The 18072-nt window shown below is 43.5% G+C and overlaps 1 protein-coding gene across 1 annotated transcript in view; it reads left to right on the top strand.

Annotated features, from left to right (window-relative positions):
- Nucleotides 1-17957, top strand: part of Zc3hav1 (zinc finger CCCH-type containing, antiviral 1) — a 55724-nt gene extending 37767 nt beyond the window's left edge. The window contains exons 8-13 of the mRNA XM_031381574.1: nucleotides 3007-3127; nucleotides 6509-6611; nucleotides 10419-10509; nucleotides 11184-11314; nucleotides 11571-11704; nucleotides 16032-17957. Coding sequence (XP_031237434.1) covers nucleotides 3007-3127; nucleotides 6509-6611; nucleotides 10419-10509; nucleotides 11184-11314; nucleotides 11571-11704; nucleotides 16032-16300 — 849 coding nt within the window. The 3' untranslated portion in view covers nucleotides 16301-17957. The remainder of the gene's footprint in view (nucleotides 1-3006; nucleotides 3128-6508; nucleotides 6612-10418; nucleotides 10510-11183; nucleotides 11315-11570; nucleotides 11705-16031) is intronic.
- Nucleotides 17958-18072: the final 115 nt, after the last annotated feature.

Genomic DNA, 18072 nt, shown 5'->3' with positions numbered 1-18072 from the left:
CCCCCCCCCCCCGACAGGGTTTCTCTGTGTAGCCCTGGTTGTCCTGGAACTTACTCTGTAGACCAGGCTGGTCTTGAACTCGGTAATCTGCCTGCCTCTGCCTCCCCAGTGCTGGGATTAAAGGTGTGTGCCGCCACTGCCCAGCTACAATTTTATTTCTTAAATTACATTTATTTAGTGTGTGTGTGTGTACAAGGCAACTTTCAAGAGTTAGTTCTCTTCTGTCATGTGGCATCTGGGTGTGGAATTCAGGTCCTCAGGCTTGCCAGCAAGCAACTTTATCAGCTGAGCCATCCTCCAGGGCTAGAACCTAGTCTTAAGTGAGCATAAACACAATGCAAAGCCTTTATGCTGTGTGATGTGAATGAGTTCTTGTATTAATCGGCTCCATCGTGGCATACCTCGAGTCAGCTCTTCTTTCACTAAAGAGAAGGAGGGTAAAGGATATGAGAGCCTTTTTCTGCTTTCTCCCATGGTAGAATAGTTTGATCGCTGGGACCCACATGGTGGAAGAAAGAAACTGACTTCTACAAGCCATCCTCGGACCTTCACACGGGCACCCTGGCTCATGATTTCCCCTACCCTCCCACTGAATAAATCTCAAAAAGTTAAGAAGAATTTATCTAGGTCAGGAAGAACATGCCTTTAATCCCAGCACTTAGCAGAGGTAGTTGAATCTCTGCTAGTTCAAAGCCAGCCTGGTCCACATAGTGAGTTTCAGACCCTGATTCAAAAGTAGGGAGAGCAATGGATCAGAGAATGCTTTAAAAAATAGTTAGCCAAGCAGAGGCAGGAGGATCTCTATGAGTTTGAGCCCACACTGGTCTACAGAGTGAGTTCCAAGACAGCCAGGGAGAGCTACATAGAAGCAGAAATCATGTCTTGAAAAGCCAAGGCAGGCAGGCAGGCAGGCAGGCAGGCAGGCAGGCAAGCAGGCAACAGGCAGACAGATGAAATGAAATATAGTTAGAAACTGTGATAAGAAACAAGATGCAGGAGGAAAGTGAAACCATCACATTTTATCTACAAAGTTCAATGGAGTTAAGAAACTCATGATATTTTTAGGATGATTTTTATATTTGTGTTGGGTTGAATTCATACCTATCTTCAGCTGCACCAGATCCTAGAACCTTGTTAGTCAAAGTGAGGTTCACAAACCATCACCTAGATGATGTTCAAATGCTGAACCACCAAGCCCTTCTCCTAACTCCTGAATCATATTTAGTCCCTGGTGTGTGAAATTTGGAAAAGTGGTTTAAGCTGAAGAGATAGGTGATGCGATTGTCATTTTGGAGGCTTACTGCCTCCATCTGCTAACCTAGGCCAAGTCCTGGAAGCTTCTAGCCTCTGTACAATCTTATTTAGGCCTAGAATATTTTCTTTTTTTAAAAAAAAAAGATTTATTTTATTTATTTTATGTGTATGAGAGTATACTGTAGCTGTACAGATGGCCGTGAGCCATCATGTGTGTGGCTGCTGGGAACTGGACTCAAGACCTCTGTCGGCCCTGCCCATTCCGGCCCGCTCGCTACAGTGTAATTCAGTGTAGCTGTCTTCAGATGCACCAGAAGAGGGCATCAGATCTCATTACGGGTGGTTGTGAGCCACCATGTGCTTGCTGGGATCCGAACTCAGGACCTTTGGAAGGCAGTCAGTGCTCTTACCTGCTGAGCCATCTTGCCAGCCCCTAGAATATTTTCAATCTCTGAGACTTACTGATGAATAAGCTCACCCTTTCTAGTTCTTTCTGAACTCTGACTGGCTGGTGAACTCAACTGTTCTGGCTCAAATGCCTCTCCAAGCTGACTGATTCAATCTGGCTTCTCTCTCAAGCCTCTGACTTTTTGATTTGCTTGGCCTCAAACTAACTCTACCAATATGCTCTAATCTAGCTTCTTCTCTGGCTCATTCTGTCTTTGTTGTGCCAAGGAAATGTTAGTAATCCCAAAAAAACACAGACAAGAGCCAACCTGATATAACTCACAGCAGGGTCTTTATTGGAGCTAGCATTGCCCCAGAACTGGTACCACTGTCACACAGGACGCAGGACAGTTTTGGTGGTGGGGGAGCCCTGAATGTCTATCAGGGTAAGGCTTTATAGTAAGCAGCAAGCAAGGAGTACATGTGCAAACATCTAATTGGAAAGCTACTGTGGCTTTTAATATAATTGGCTGGTGCTGGGAGTCATATCATAAGCTTAACTTCTGCTCCTCTATGCATTGATGGTCATTAGGCAGGGGGTGGGCTTGGAACCTGGGAGGGGATGCAGGTTTGTTGCGGGAATAACCTGGAGACACTGATCTTGTTGAGGGTGTAACCTTGAAACGCTGGTCTTGTTGGTTATTAGCTTAGAGACTGAAGCTAGGCTCAGGTTTTGTCGGGGGAAGGGGGGCAGCAACTTGGAAACTAATGCTAGATACCAGCCTGTTAGTTTACCTGAGTTCCAACTTAGGTCAGGTTCTCTAAAAATGGAGTCTGAACTTAACTGTCCCAGTAAAATTGCCTCCTCTCTTTTTCCTCTCTCTGTGCTGCTCTCCCTTTAAGTAGCTCCCCTTCCCTCTCCATTCTCATGAGAGTTGGGCATATCCTATTCTGTCAAATCTTTCTCTGATTCATCACTTTGTTTGCTACTCATTCAATTAGACATCACTTTGAAACATGGGTGCTTCCTTCTACAAACTAACTTTACCTTCATTGTTTCCAATTAAAGGTATGTGCTAGGGCTGAGCCATACCACAACTAGAAACAGGTTTTTCCAGTAAACAACACATCCTGGGATTCACAGTGGGATCAGATAGCCTGCAACAGGCACTCGTTAGAAGTATAGTCAGTTTCTGTAGAATAGTACTCTCTCCAGCACTGTGACTTGGTGTCTGGTGGGAAGTTAGTGAGCCTGGCAAGGGAGAGCCTTCCTAGTTTTGTCATTAAAGCAAAACTGTGTGAGATAGAAGAGTAGAGGTTTCCTGAAAGTCTTTACCTATGTGTTCTTCATTCTTGTGTGAATAGAGCCCAAGCCACACCATCTCTGACATCAATTCTACATACCTGGAGTCTTTCTTCAACTTCTGTCCCAGGGGAGTTTTGCCGTTCCATGCTGGCTCACAGAATTACGAGATAAGCTTTCAAGGTGAGTTCTTGTCTTTGGTGGGGTGGAGTGTCCTTAGAATCTGGCTCTGAGCACACAAAAGTTGAGTCCATGTACTTGACATGCCCAAGGTCAAGGGTAGTTTTTTAACATGGTGGAACAGTCTCTGAAAGTGGCAGCTGGTGGCCTGGGACCCTGTTTCCAACACACTCTTTCTGTGCAACCCCTCAGAAGAGCCTCCCGACTCTCTATGCCCACTTCTCTCCCAGAAACCAGAGGACTAGACAAGACCTCTCTAAAGGGTTCTCCAGCTCTATCAGATTATGTTCCTGATTCTGGGTGGAACATTTGACTGTTTAGTTTTGGATGACTACAGTGGAGATCTTGGGCCTCTGGGTAGCCTTAGACATGTAGAAACTCAGTTTTCTTCATGCCTTGACTCTTGGTCAGTGGTGTCATTTATCACGTCTACTTGGGCACTTAGCCCACCACCATGTTTGTTTGAACTTCTGTAGGAAGGCCTTCTTGGTAGCTTCCACCAGCCTGTTATGTCAAGTGAAAGAGAAATGGGATCTGAAACTAGCTTGGCTTTTTAAGCACTGTCCCCTTGGTAATGTGCCTCAGGGACAGTTTTGAAGAAGTGAGACTTTCTCAAGTCCTTGACTTTCCCAGTTGTCTCCAAGGCTTGAGTCCTACTCCATTTATTATGCTGTAAACAATGTAACTTTAGGGATTATATTACACCAACTGATTTTGGAAATCTACCTGGCACTCCCACCAAGGCATGTTGAAATATGCTCACTGCTTTATTTCCTCTGAGTAAACACACTAAAGTATTGAATGTCGTTGGGTTGTTAGGGAAGTTGTCCTAGCTTGAATCTCGGTCGCTGTAATAGACACCACCACCAAAAACAACTCGGGGAGGAAAAGTTTAGGGAGGCCAAGGCAGGAGCTTGAGGCAGACACCATAGAGGACTTCCCCAGGCACACTTTACTGTAAGACAAAGTACTCTACAGGTACTTTACCTTTCTTATACAGAACAGCTCCATCTGCCTGGGCATGGCATCGCCCGCAGTGGGCCGGGTCTCCCACATAATTAGCAAATAAGAAAATGCCTCCCAGAAATGCCTATAGACATGCCCGCTGGCTAATCTGATGGAGGCAGTTCCTCAACTGAGGTTCCCTTGTCCCAGACATGTCTTGTTTTCTATCGAATTGTCAAAAACTACCATGATTAGTGTTTAGAAATATGGTTATGAAAACTAGGTATTAAAAACTAATTAGGGCTGGGTGATGGTGGCCCATACCTTTAATCGCAGCACTAAGGAGACAGAGTCAGGGGGATCTCTGTGATTTCAAGGCTGGCCACCAATTTACAGAGCAATTTCCAAGAAAGCCAAGGACACACAAAGAAGCTCTATCTCAGAATTCCACCACTACCACCACCACCAAACAAAAACAACAACAACCAAAAACTAGCAAACAAACCCTAATGGGGACCCAGGGCATGTCTTTAATCTCTGCACTTGGAGTCAGAGGCAGGAGAATCTCTTGAGTTCAAGGGCTACTAGGGATACATAGTGAGACCTGAACACAAAATAACACCCCCTCCAAAATCAAAACAAACAAAAACTGAATTAGCTATTATTAAGTGAAAACCATTGTTCTTCAGATTTGTTATTTTATAATTTTTGTTTAAAATATAAATTGATTTTGAAGATCAATGCTTTTCTTATGAAAAGCAACACTTGTTAACCCGGGAGCCATCTCTTTAGCCCTGAGCTTAATTTTTTTATTTTTATTTTTATTTTATGTGTCTGGATATTTTGCCTACATGTTATAAAACTGTGTGCCTGTTGCCCATGGAGGCCAGAAGAGGGAGGGCACCTGAACCCCTAGAACTTTAGTTACAGACATTTGTAAGCTACCACGTACGTAGGTGATATGGATCAAAATGTGGGCCCGACTTTAGTTACAGACATTTGTAAGCTACCACGTACGTAGGTGATATGGATCAAAATGTGGGCCCGTTAGATTAGCAACCCGTGGTCTTGGTCACTGAGCTGTCTCTCCAGTCCCCCAGACCCTTTTTCAACATCAGAGCCATGGGAAGATTTTGAGCATCATTGCAGGGATATCTAGTTTACCTTTTTGATAAGGTCCTAATGTCTCAGTAGAATGAATCCATTTCACTTGTGCAGTTGGCTGAGCATTGACAAGTAACTTTACATGACGTATTCTGTCTGTCCAGAACTTTGCCCTGCCTTTTTTTGTCTTTAGTGTATGTGTGTGTGTGTGTGTGTATGTGTGTGTATGTATGTGTATGTATGTTGAGACAGAGTTTCTCTACGAAGCTCTGCCTATCCTGGAACTTGCTTTGTAGACCAGACTCTACTCGAACTCACAAAGATCTGCCTGCCTCTGCCTCCCTAGTGCTGGGATTAAAGGCATACACTAGCACTGCCTCAACCTGTTCTCATAGTAATCCATCTTTTACTCCACGACAATCTATGGCTAGTTTTCTATAGTTCCTATAGGTCAGTTTTACCATTTTTAAAACTTCAAATTAATCTTTTTGTTTGTTTGTTTTTTATTTTTTTCGAGACAAGGTTTCTCTATGTAGCCCTGGCTATCCTGGAACTTGATATATATAGACCAGGCTGGCCTCTAACACACAGAGTTCTGCCTCTGCCACTGGAGTGCTGGAATTAAGGATCCGCTCCAGCTGTTAATAGATTCTCAAAGTATGTATTCACACATAGCTGGATTCTTTCACTGATAATAGTGAGTTTTAGAATAATTTATGTTGCCTTCACTTTTGTATTTACAGTAGTTCTTTACTTTTTTTCTGTGGAATCATATTCCATTATGAATACATTCTATAGTTTATTTATTCACCAGTTGTTTCCCAATGCTTGGTTATCAATAATGCAGCTATCTTTGTGTGGATATAGGTTTTCATTTATTTGGGTGGAGTTCCTGGTGTTGGACTTTATGAGAAGCTATGTAACTATTTTCCAAAGAGAAATGTTATTTTATACTCCAGCAATGCATGGTAATTATAAAAAGTCATTCTTGGAATGTTGAACCAGGTCTATAGTTGATTTATATAAAACTCCCCTTCACTATTTGCGCATGAAAGATTCATATGGCACACACCTTTAATACCAACATACAGCATACAGGAGGCAGAAGCAGGTGGATCTCTGAGTTTGAGGCTAGCCTGGTCTACAGAGTGAGTTCTGGGACAGCCTAGGCTAAACAGAGAAACCATGTCTTGAAAAGAAGAAATAAAGAAGAAGAAATAAAGAAAAAGATTCAGTCATGAATGTTTGCTGTACAAATGGCATGTGGGGGGAAAAAAAAGAGTCATTTTCTAGGATCAGGTCTTGATCTTTATTTTATTTTATTTTTGTCTAAAGGGATGATTCAGACGAATATAGCTTCCAAGACTCAAAGACATGTTGTCAGAAGGCCAGTATTTGTTTCTTCAGAGGATGTGGTGCAGAAGAGAAGAGGTCCAGAGTAAGTGTTCCGCAGCTGTTAGCTCAGACCATGATCTTGCTGCGTCATGCTGTGTCATACATCTGGATTCTGTGTTCTTGGGAAGTTCCTGCCTCTGTCTCACTGTAGTTTCTGTTTGATGTATCTATGAGTAAGGAGATTGTTAAGCAATGTGGCATAACTGAAGGTTTCCTGGGCCAGGGGGCGGGGGGATGCAGGCACTTGGTTAAGCTTTGTGTAATAGATACAAGGCCTTGGGTTTGGGGTATAAGGTAAGGGGATACTATACTATGAAACCAGCATCTGCCCTTAACTTACAGGGTGTTTTAGCAGCTCTCATCCATACTCTGGGCCTCGCTTTCTCCAGCTGTGACTGGCTGGATCAAGGGGTGTGCGGATGAATACATCAGATTTTTTGTTTTGCTATGGGTCCTCTCTCTGTCTTTGGCTGTGCTGAGAGGACAGGAGGCTGAGAAAACGGCTTAAGCCAGCAGCCTGTGAAGAGCTGGGGAGAGAGAAAGTTGGCTAAAGGGATTGGTTTTAGTTTTAATTGACTTGTAATCATTGTACCCATGGGGCGTTTCAAGGCGGGTTTTGCTGTGGGGAATTCATTGTAACTTGCCTGTCTGCTATGAAACTCAGTAAAATCTCATTGCTCACAAACTTTGCAGTTGGATTTTTCCCCTCTGGGGTTGTGTGATATATGAGTGAGGTTTCAAGGCAGGTGTAAAAATCAAGCTGTTCTAGATTAGTGTAGCTACAATTGCCAAAGGTGGGTTACCACATGACAATGTGGAAATGATATCTAGAAAGTACTCAAATGCCGGGCGGTGGTGGCGCATGCCTTTAATCTCAGCACTTGGGACACAGAGGCAGGCGGATTGCTGAGTTTGAGGCCAGCCTGGTCTACAGAGTATGTTCCAGGACAGCCAGGGCTACACAGAGAAACCTGGCTCGAAAAACCAAAAAAAGAAAAAAGAAAGAAAGAAAGAAAGAAAGAAAGAAAGAAAGAAAGAAAGAAAGAAAGAAAGAAAGAAAGTGCTCAAATATGGGATAGGCAGGAAGTCATGTCTGGCAGGGATGTGGGTGCCAGTGCTGCAGGGTGGAGCAGCTTGGTTCAGCTTCCAGGTCACCTAAGTTCACACCTGCTCTCTGTCCATTAGCCTCCAGGATTTGGGCAGATGAACCACACTGCCCCCTCTTGTCCACATAATATGCTTAACAACAACAGTGTGCTCACTGCTGCGATACACCTTCAGACCCTGGGAACAATGGTTGATGTGACTGGTGTTCAGTAGTGAAAGCTTCTTTGGTTTGTATTCCTCCTAGTGTTAGTCTCTGTGACAACACATGTGTACTACATCTAACAAAATTGACAATAATTCATTAAATGCCATGTAATACCCATTTCACCAATTTCAAAAGTAGACCAGTAGAAAATGGGTCTGCTTTCCCATTCTCTTTAAAATTACCTTTTATCCCTAGGCTGCTTTTAAACTATTTAAGTATACCTGCCTCTATTTTTAAAGAAATGTTGTGTGGGGGCTGGAAAGGTGGCTCAGCGGTTCAGAGTACTGACTGGTCTTCCAGAGGGCCCGAGTTCACTTTCCAGCACCCACATACCACCTCACAGCTGTCTGAAACTACATCAATGCACATAAGATAAAAATAAATTATACGTAGTGGTGGCGCATGCCTTTAATTCCAGCACTTGGAAAGCAGAGGCAGGCAGATTTCTGAGTTTGAGACCAACCTGGTGTACAGAGTGAGTTCCAGGAAAGCCAGGGGCTACACAGAGAAACCTTGTGTTGAAAAACATAAATAAATAAATAAATAAATAAATAAATAAATAAATAAATAAATAAATAATACAATGATTATGTGCATGCGCATGCGTGCTTTTGGTCTCACCAATTCTGGTACGTGTGGAGGGCAAAAATTGACACTAGTATGTTTTCCTCAATCTACCTTGAAACAGTTACTAGCTGAACCTGGAGTTTGCACATCAGCTAGACTGGCTGGCCAACATGTCCCTGGAACAACTTGCTTCCAATTTCCTGCCAGTCCTGGTGTTTTGGGGGAAGGGGTGGGAGCTGCCATGCATGGCTTTTTTATGTGGATGCTGGGCATCTGAGTTCAGAGCCTCACTTTTCCCAGTTATAAAAGTAACTTCTATTCGCCTAATGTAATTGTCTTCTCAGAGGCTTACTGCTGGATAAAGCTCACCCTTTCTAGTTCTTCCTGAACTCTGGCTGGCTGAGCCAACAGAGCTGTTCTGGCTCATACTCTTCTCCAAGCTGACTGATTCAGTCTAGCTTCTCTCAGCTTCTCACTGAATTGCTCTGCTTGGCCCAAACTAACTCTGGAAATTTGTTCTCATCTTCTGGCTTGTTCTTACTCCCTGGCTTCAGTTGCCTCTGCTGACCTACACCTGAGCTCACAAATCTCACAAATGAACTCAGCTCCCCAGACCTGACTTCCAGCCAACTCACCAAATGCAAGTCCACTCAACTGAGCTCTCTACACTGCCCTTAACTAGCTTTTCTCCTAAGAGGTGGGTGGATCCTGTTTCTGACTCGTTCTGCCAAATCATTCTCTGATTAGTCACTTGTCTGCCCCACAATTAGATGTCATTGTTTAGGATTAAAGGTGTGTGCTAAAGGATTCCAACCAGTGGGATTAAAGGCCTTACTAAGGGCCTGTCTGCATTCCAACCAGATCACACAGACCTAGACTGCATGTGATCAGCGCAGCCATATTGCTGGATTAAAATCCCTCTACACCCAGTGAACCATCTCCTCATCACCCACATTCTCTTTTCTCTTCACACCCCCTCCCCTTTGTTTGTATCTGAGATAGGGTCTCTCTGTGTAGTCTTACCTGGCTTCAAATTCAATATGAAGTCCAGGCTGTCTTCAAACTCACAATTATGCCTCATTTTGTCTCCTGAGTGCTAGAATTAAAGGTATGCACCTTCACATCTGACTACCCTCTATTTTTAAAACATGGTTTTTAAAAAACAGGGTCAGAAAAAAGAAAGAGGTATTTTGATCAATCAAAATATACTCCATCATATTCCAACGAGGCCATGTTATGGGTGACTTCTGTAGTCTGGTCATTAGATTTTAAGGACTTGTCAGGTCCAGGCTGGGATTTTGGTAGGGATGCTTTGCTCTGATTGTCCTGTTTACTGACATTAAGGGATGGCTGTGGTTATTTCAGTCTTTCAGCTGATCTCTCACCCTGGAATACAGTTTCTACAAAAAGGCAAGGTCCCTTCCTCTGTCTTTCTATACTTAACCTATCATTTGGCAAAGAAGTTAGAAGACATGCAAGCTCGCCCTGAAACACCTGTACCTTTGAAGGTTGAGCAGATACATCAAAAAGAATTGGTACCTTTACATGGTAGTTTTATTTACAATCCATCCATGCATTCATTCATTCATTCAGTGTGCACCCACCCCACACATACACACACACACACAGGAGGAGGTTAAGAACAAATTCTGAAGAGTCAGTTCTTTCCTATAACCTGAAAGGATCTAGCAGTGAGACTCATTAGGCCTTCATTCAAGCACCCATATCTACCGAGCTATCTTGCCTGCCCATGCTTTTACAGATTAAAGTAGTTGGAAAGAGAGTGTTTATATTACTAAACTCCCCTCCTTTTAAAACCTGTGGTTACTGGAACGAGGAATTTTCAGGGGTAGTTCAGAGGATATACAGAAGTCAACACCATATTTCCCAGAAAGCCCTGACTTTCTGGCTGCATGTTGAGGGTAGAAAGAAAGGGAACCAAGTAAATTTTCCTTCTGTCTTTATTTGTAGCCATCAGCCAGTGATGCCCCAGGCAGATGTTCTGACCCTGTATTCTCCTCCCCAGAGGAATACTAGCACTGTTCCTCCTAACGAATATGAGGTAATTGGCTTTGCTTGTTTGGTGAGTGAATCCTTTAAAGATGAGAAAATGCTTTACAGTAAGTATATGGGTTTGTTATTAGAATGAGTGAATTGTTTCTTCAAAACCCAGCTCCAGAGTCAAAGGTGAGGTGCCTGGGTATGACTGTGACACTTTCCCCAGAGAACAACTATTTTCTATGGCATCTCAGTGTCTCCAGAGATGCAGTGTCATTCAGGAAGATTCTCACAGCGACCCTGTGAGATGGTAACTGATGAAGAAAGCAGGATTCTGAGAGCAACAGTAGCCTAGCTTTGTATGTCCCATGCTGTCACCATCCCGGTGACACAAGACTATTTGTTCCTAGTCTGGTTTAGCCTTCACATCTGGCTCCAGCTCTTGGGAAGGCCAATCTGCTTGTGTTCCATAGATATCTCTGATCTGTCTGTCACTGGTTGGTTTTAGAATTTGGGAACTTAACTTCCTGGGTCTCTTGACACAGTCATATACCACATAAGTTGGCCTGAACAGACAGGTGCACATGCCTGTTGGTTCATTACCAGATATGGGCATGCTAAGCCAGCCCTTCCCACCTGAGAACAACAGTGGTAGACATGGCATGGGCGGGCACATGTGATGATTAGCATTCTCTCTGTTTCTTAGTTAACATATAAACATCTTTTTTTTTTTTTAAGTTTCTAGAACTCCATAGCCAGGATAAAGAATATTTCACAATAAGTGAACTGTTTAAAGCATCCATGAAACATTTCAAGATTGTGAAGATAAAGAGGATATGGAACCAAAAGCTGTGGGACATTTTTGACAGGTGACACAATCAGACATTGTTTGGGGTCATGTTATTCAAGTAGATCAAGAGGGGCATATTCATTTTATTTTATCTGCTCATTTATTTATTTGACACTAGGGTGTGGGGCATGTACATCACAAGAAAACTTACTGGAGTCAGTTGCCCGCCTCTGACCACATGGGTCCAGGTGACTGAACTCAGCTCTCATACCCAGTGGTGGCCATCTTGCCAGCCTAGTGTTCTCGGTACTGAATCTCACATTTCTCTATATCAGGAAGAAGCAAAAGATGAAAAATAAAAATGAGATGCAGCTGTTCAAAGCAGCATGCCATAATCATGTGGATTACATCTGTAAGAACAACTTCGAGTGGATCCTCCATGGAAATCAGGAGACCAGATATGGAAAAGGTTTGTGCTGAAGGGGAGAGAGCTGTGACTCCAACCCTCTGCATGCTTTCATTGAGATGCCCTCGGCATCGCTTTGTAAACCTGCATATCTGGGCTTTGGTGGCCTTAAGAACTACCTTAAGCTTGTGTTAGGATAGCTCTGTTGTCTTGACGGTGTGGATGCTAGGCCTTGGCCCTAAGGCTCCTGTCTTGTCTTTTTCTCTGGGAACAACTCAAGATCTTCATATTTGTAAACTGTTCCATCTGCTGGCTATGTTCTCTGCCATTGCTGTTTACTGGAGATGGCTTTTCCTGGCCTGTGGCTGTGGCTGCAGAGCTATTCAAAGTAGCTCTCTAGTGCCGCTGATGGTTCGGGTTAAAAGTGGGAAGAAGCCCTTTCTCATCTCAGTCACAGGTTATCAGGGGTCTGCCCTGGAAGCGTGAGAGAGTCCGACTCCTCTTCTTTGATGAGCCATTCGCTCTTTGTGGGTATTTAAGGAATCAGATACATTCGGACCTGGCAGCGCGGGCTTGGAATCCCAGCTACTTGGAAGGCTGAGGCAGGAAGATTTAGTCCAAGGCTGGCTTGTACTGCAAAGCTAGCTCAAGGCTAGCCTCAACAACTTAGTAAGACCGAGTCGAGACAGGGTTTCTCTGTGCAGCCCTGGCTGTCCTGAAATTCACTCTGTAGACCAGGCTGGCCTCGAACTCAGAAATCCATCCGCCTCTGCCTCCCAAGTGCTGGGATTAAAGGCGTGCGCCACCACTGCCCAGCAGACTGAGTCTTAAAATAGAAAGAGTAAAGGTTGGGGCTTTTTCTTAATGGTAGAGCCGTGGTCTAGCCTGAGAGAGGCCCCAGAGGTTTAGCTGTAGTACTAGGAAGAGAGAAAATAAAGTATAATGATCCAGGTATATGGAGATGTCATGGTGAAATCCAGTAGATTGTATGCTGACCTAAAAATTAATAGAAGAAGAGGAGGATGACAAAGATGATGATGACGACGATGATGATGATACAGCAGTTCTGTTGGCTGTTGTGTGCTGTAGGTCTGGGGCAGTTTAGTATAGAAATTTATAGTAAGGCCCAGACCTAGCATAGTGCAAAATAATACAAAATAGCTGGGTGTGGCGGCGCATAATTTTTTGTTTTGTTGAGTTTTTTTTGGGGGGGGAGGGGTTTCTCTGTGTAGCCTTGGCTGTCCTGGAACTCACGTTGTAGTCCAGGCTGTCCTTAAACTCAGAAATCTACCTGCCTCTGCCAAGTGCTGGGATGAAAGGCATGCACTGTCACTGCCCAGCTTTGATGCATTCGTGTAATCTTAGCGGAGGCAGGAGGCAGGAAGGGAGAGCAGAGGCAGGAGGATCCCTGGGGTTGAGTTTAGCCTGTTTCACATGGGAAGTTCCAGGAGAGTCAGGCCTACATATTGGGACCTTGTCCTTCAGTGACTCAGGGGCTCTATGGATCAATGTGGAACAGAGCTGTAAGTATCAGTCTAGTAAAACTGAGGTGCTGGGAGCCGAGAGGAGGGAGGGAGAACAATTGCAGCTCGAGTCGATGGCTGTAGAAGTGTGTTGAGTTGGTGGATTTGTTTGTGTGTTTGGTTATTTTCCAATTCCTGGACTGTCTAAGTCAATGGAAAGATCCTGGGTGGACTAATTCTCTTGAAAACAAGTTTGTTTTTGATTAAACCTTACATTGATAAGAAAACAGTGCCATGGGGGTGGGTGAAGAAATACAAAAAGAGTAGCTCAGGGATGAGGAGACTAGCTCAGGCTTAGTCAGAGGACCTGAATGCAATCCTTAGAACTGAAAAAAAAATGGAGGCTCCATGCTGGGTACTTGTAATCTCAGTGCTGGGGCAGCAGGTAGGTAGATCTCTGGGTCTCACTGACTGGGCAGCAGAGCCTGTGTGGCAAGTTCAGGGCCAGTGAGAGGTCCCACTTCAGTCAGTCAACAGTAAATAGATATGGATGGCACTTACACCTAAGGTGTCCTCTGACTTCTACACGCTTACACACACATAGACACACAGACACACACAAGGGACTTCAGAAGTGAGGGTTCTCCTTAAGAGTGTCAATGTCTTTAACAGTTGTAACCGCCTTGTTGGTACCTGTTCTCTGTGCCCCACCCTCAATTTTAAACGAATACATTATTTTTTCTCTGGCAAAGTACAAAGCTTTTTTTTTTTTTTTAAGATATTTTCTTTGTTTACATGTAAATTTCTCCTTTCCCAGTTTCCTCTCCAAAAAAACGCACAAAGAAACAAACAAAAACAAGAACAAACCCCTATTGCCTCCCCCGTCCCCATGCCTGCAGCCCCACCCTCTCCCACTTATTGGCCCTCTCGCATTTCCCTACACTGGGGCACAGCAGAGATTAACTATGGAGCAGAGACTGAAGGAAGGACAAGCCAGCCTAAATATAGCTATCTCCTGAGAGGCTCTGACAGTACCTGACTAATACAGATGTAGAGGCTCACAGCCATCCATTGAACTGAGTACAGGGTCCCCAGTGAAGGAGTTAGAGAAAGGACCTATGGAGCTGAGGGGTTTGCAGCCCCTTAGGACGAACAACAATATGAACTAACTAGTACCCTCAGAGCTCCCAGGGTCTCAACCACCAACCAAGGACTGCACATGGTGGATCTGATTGTTCTGGCAGCATGTGTATAGTAGAGGATTGCAAATTCCATCATCAATAGGAGGAGAGGACTCAGCCCTGTGAAGGTTCTGTGCCCCAAAGCTTTTATTATCTTCCTGCTCTGAATTCTCATTATAAGTCTCAGAAAACACAGTGAGAAATCTGCAGCCTTATTGTTACCATCTTGAAATTCCTTGGGCCAGATAACTTAGGCAATTACCTTTACATTGAGCTTCATTCAAATAGTCAGGACATGGGCTAGATAGCTTAGAGGGTTAAGAGCACCGGCTGTGTTCTCCAGAGGACCTGGGTTCAATTTCCAGTACCCAAATGGACACTCAAAACCATCTATAACTCCTGTTTCAGGAGAACAAATGTCCTCTTCCATTCTGCGGGATCCTGCACACGTGTGAGCCACATATGCTCACACAACTACATATATATGGGCTGGAGAGATGGCTCAGCAGTTAAAAGCACTGACTGCTCTTCCAGAGGTCCTGAGTTCAATTCCCAGCCACCATATGGTGGCTCACAACCATCTGTAATTTGATCTGATGCCCTCTTCTGGTGTGTCTGAAGAGAATGACAGTGTACTCATATACATAAAATAAATAAAATCTTAAACAAGCACTACATGCATATAAAAATAAAAGAAACAATTTTTTAAAAAGAAATGAAGGAAGGAAGGAAAAAAAAAGATCAGAATATAGGTAGAAGGTAACCGCACGAGTTGGTTGGTTGCTAGGCTATAACACAAATGGCCACTAGCCCAACCCCCAATAGAGCTTTTGTTTGTTTTGTTTTGTTTTGTTTTGTTTTGTTTTGTTTTGTTTTGAGACAGGGTTTCTCTGTGTAGCCCTGGCTGTTCTGGAACTCACTCTGTAGACCAGGCTGGCCTCAAACTCAGAAATCCGCCTGACTCAGTCTCTCAAGTGCTGGGATTAAAGGTGTGCGCCACCACTGCCTGGCCCAATAGAGCTTTTTGTTTCTCTGTTTCCCCTTTGTAACCTCATAAGCACTGCTTTCAGTTTGGGGGTTTGCTTAGTTTTCTGGTCAGCTTTTTTTGGTCAGCTTTCTGGTCTGCATCCCCTCCCAGATCAGTCCATTGAGCTCTGCCTGCAGCTCTAGTCCACAGATCCAGCCTCTTCCACCTTCCCTCTACAGGCTAGCTCCAAAGGCCTATAAAACTTGAGTCAAGTTTATGGCCGCAACAGCCCTGCTTTTTTTACATCAGTTTTCTGTATCGGTTGTCACTGTGATCAAATACCCAGCAAGAAGCAACTTAAGGGGCAATGGACTTATTTTGGTGGGAAAGGTACAGCAGCAATAATTCCAGGCACCTGGTCGAAAGCAGCCAGAGTCAAAAAGGGGTGTATGGGGTTGGGGGTGCTAGTGTATGTCTGCTTTTCTTCCTTTTTCTTTTTTACTTAGTCTGGGTTTCCAGCTTTTGGAATGATGTCACCTGCATACAGGTGGGTCTTCCGGGGAAATCCCTCTGGAAGTGTTATCATTGATGTGCCTCCCACCTGATTGGAAATGCAGTTGCATCGATGCTGAGGACTGGTTGTTGAGAGGGCTTACAGGTGTCGCTCAGGTGGTGTTGGCAGATGTTTCTTTCTTTCATATCAGTGCCTGATTCTTTATATTCTGTTATAACCTATGCTTACTGATAGTAATTCTCCACCTTTTTCTGATCATTTCTAGGAAATTATTTTGCAAAAGAAGCTATCTGTGCCCACAAGAGTTGTTCATATGACACCAGAGGCACTGTCATGTTCGTAGCCCGAGTCCTGGTTGGAAATGTCATTGAAGGAAATATAACATTCAGTAGCCCTCCTGCGCTCTATGACAGCTGTGTGGACACCAGGCTGAATCCCTCCGTCTTTGTCATTTTCCGAAAAGAACAGATTTACCCAGAATATGTGATTGAGTACGTGGAGTCAGAGAAAGAGAAAAGTTGCGTAATTAGTTAGAAAGGACGAATACCGTGCCAAAACCAAATCATCCCCAGACAATGGATAGGCTTTTACATTCCCTTGCTCCATTACCTAACGTCTTAAACCAGCTCCTTGCTTCCCCAACCCTTACACGTTGTTCCCGAGTCTATTTTTTTTACCTCCCCTGTACCAGCCATTCTGGTGTTCTTATAGTCCTCCGTGTCTTTACACCTAATTCATTAGTTCTAGATGAACTATTCTGTCAGTTTTTATCACCTGGTAGGCAATATCTGTTTTGTTTAGTATTCAAAGTTCAATTCGGGTATAGATTCTCCACAAAATTACATTAATTTAAAAATATCAAATTTACTATAATGTAAGAGGGAAATATAAGGTCATAACTTCGGCACGACTTTAAGTACTAAGCCATAATAGAGTCGTCAGATGCCTACACTTACCATGAACCAGTATGAGTTTGTAAGAAAGGAATTGGAGGAACATGAAAAAGCAGGGACATGTGTAGACATTAGAGTAAAAACTAACGATACACGTTATTTGCAAATGTCAGCAACTATCTGAACATGGTAAGAACGAAATACCTTCACTGAAATAAAGATACAGCACAACAGAACTTACAGATTGTGGAAACAGCGAGGATGAAGAGATACATTCTCGCAGACAAGCTGTAGGTCATACACGAATGTCTGAAGAGACATTCAAAACTCGAATAGGGCGCAGAGTAATTTCTTATTGTGAGCAGCTGCCCAGTGTATGGAAAGATGCATAGTTGGCTCTCACATGCTAAATGCCAGTAGCGCCCTTCTTCGCCCGAAGTCATGACAACCACAGACCCTACTAGACCTGCTCATCCTTTTAAAGGTAGATCTTTTATAACATCCTTTGCCATCTTGAGATGATTTATAGGTAATATAATCTACATTTGAGTTTATTCGGACTTAATTTAGTGCCCTACTTGTGTTATAATGGAAACTTAGAAGGTCAGAACTCTGTAATGGACACAAAAAATGTAAGTGCTCAGGCATGACTACGCTATCAGCTACGAAACACGTTAACGCTCACTAGGAATAAGTTTGGCTTAAGAGTCCAGCAGGGACAACTTCCTGAGCTGAATGAAGTACAGGAAAGATGAAAGGGATGCGTGGCGGAATGCAGTATTACGGCATACCATAGCAGAGTCTGTACCTAATCTGTCTATGGGGAAGGGAAGGGCGCAACTACTTTAATTGAAATGATAGATAATAAGACAGGACAAATTACAGTCTGTCTTGGAGGAATCCAAGGATTCTTTCTCAGACAAGTTGTAGGTCCCGCATAAATGTCCATCAGGACATTACACAGTCGTAAAGTTGCAGAACAGTTTGTGTGTGGGACTGACTCATCCACACACAACAGGGCACTTGTTCTGCCTCAGGCTGCATCTACTCAGTGCCCTTAATAAACTTCAGATACAAAACCAACAACTATCATTCTCTAGTATACTACAATGGGAACTGCTAATCTAGTTATTAAGATCCAAGGCAGCTCTCTTGGATCAATTCAATTGTTATTTCTACTCTTTTACAACAGAATAAACCAGATCCTTGCCTCTCAAGCCCCTGAATTTTAAAAATCCTGTATTCCTTGATTTATAATCTTTTCTTGTTAGCTCAATAAAGAGAAAAAAGTAATTTGATTCATTTGCCTTCATTTGTTCTGTTTTGTTGTTGCTGTTGTTTTGAGTTGTTTGTTTGTTTGTTTTTGTTTTTCGAGACAGGGTTTCTCTGTGTAGCCTTGGCTGTCCTGGAACT

The sequence above is a fragment of the Mastomys coucha genome, unplaced genomic scaffold (genome assembly GCF_008632895.1).
Source record: "Mastomys coucha isolate ucsf_1 unplaced genomic scaffold, UCSF_Mcou_1 pScaffold20, whole genome shotgun sequence".
NCBI classification, from domain to species: Eukaryota; Metazoa; Chordata; class Mammalia; order Rodentia; family Muridae; genus Mastomys; species Mastomys coucha.
This window is presented reverse-complemented; position numbering and strand designations above follow the sequence as displayed.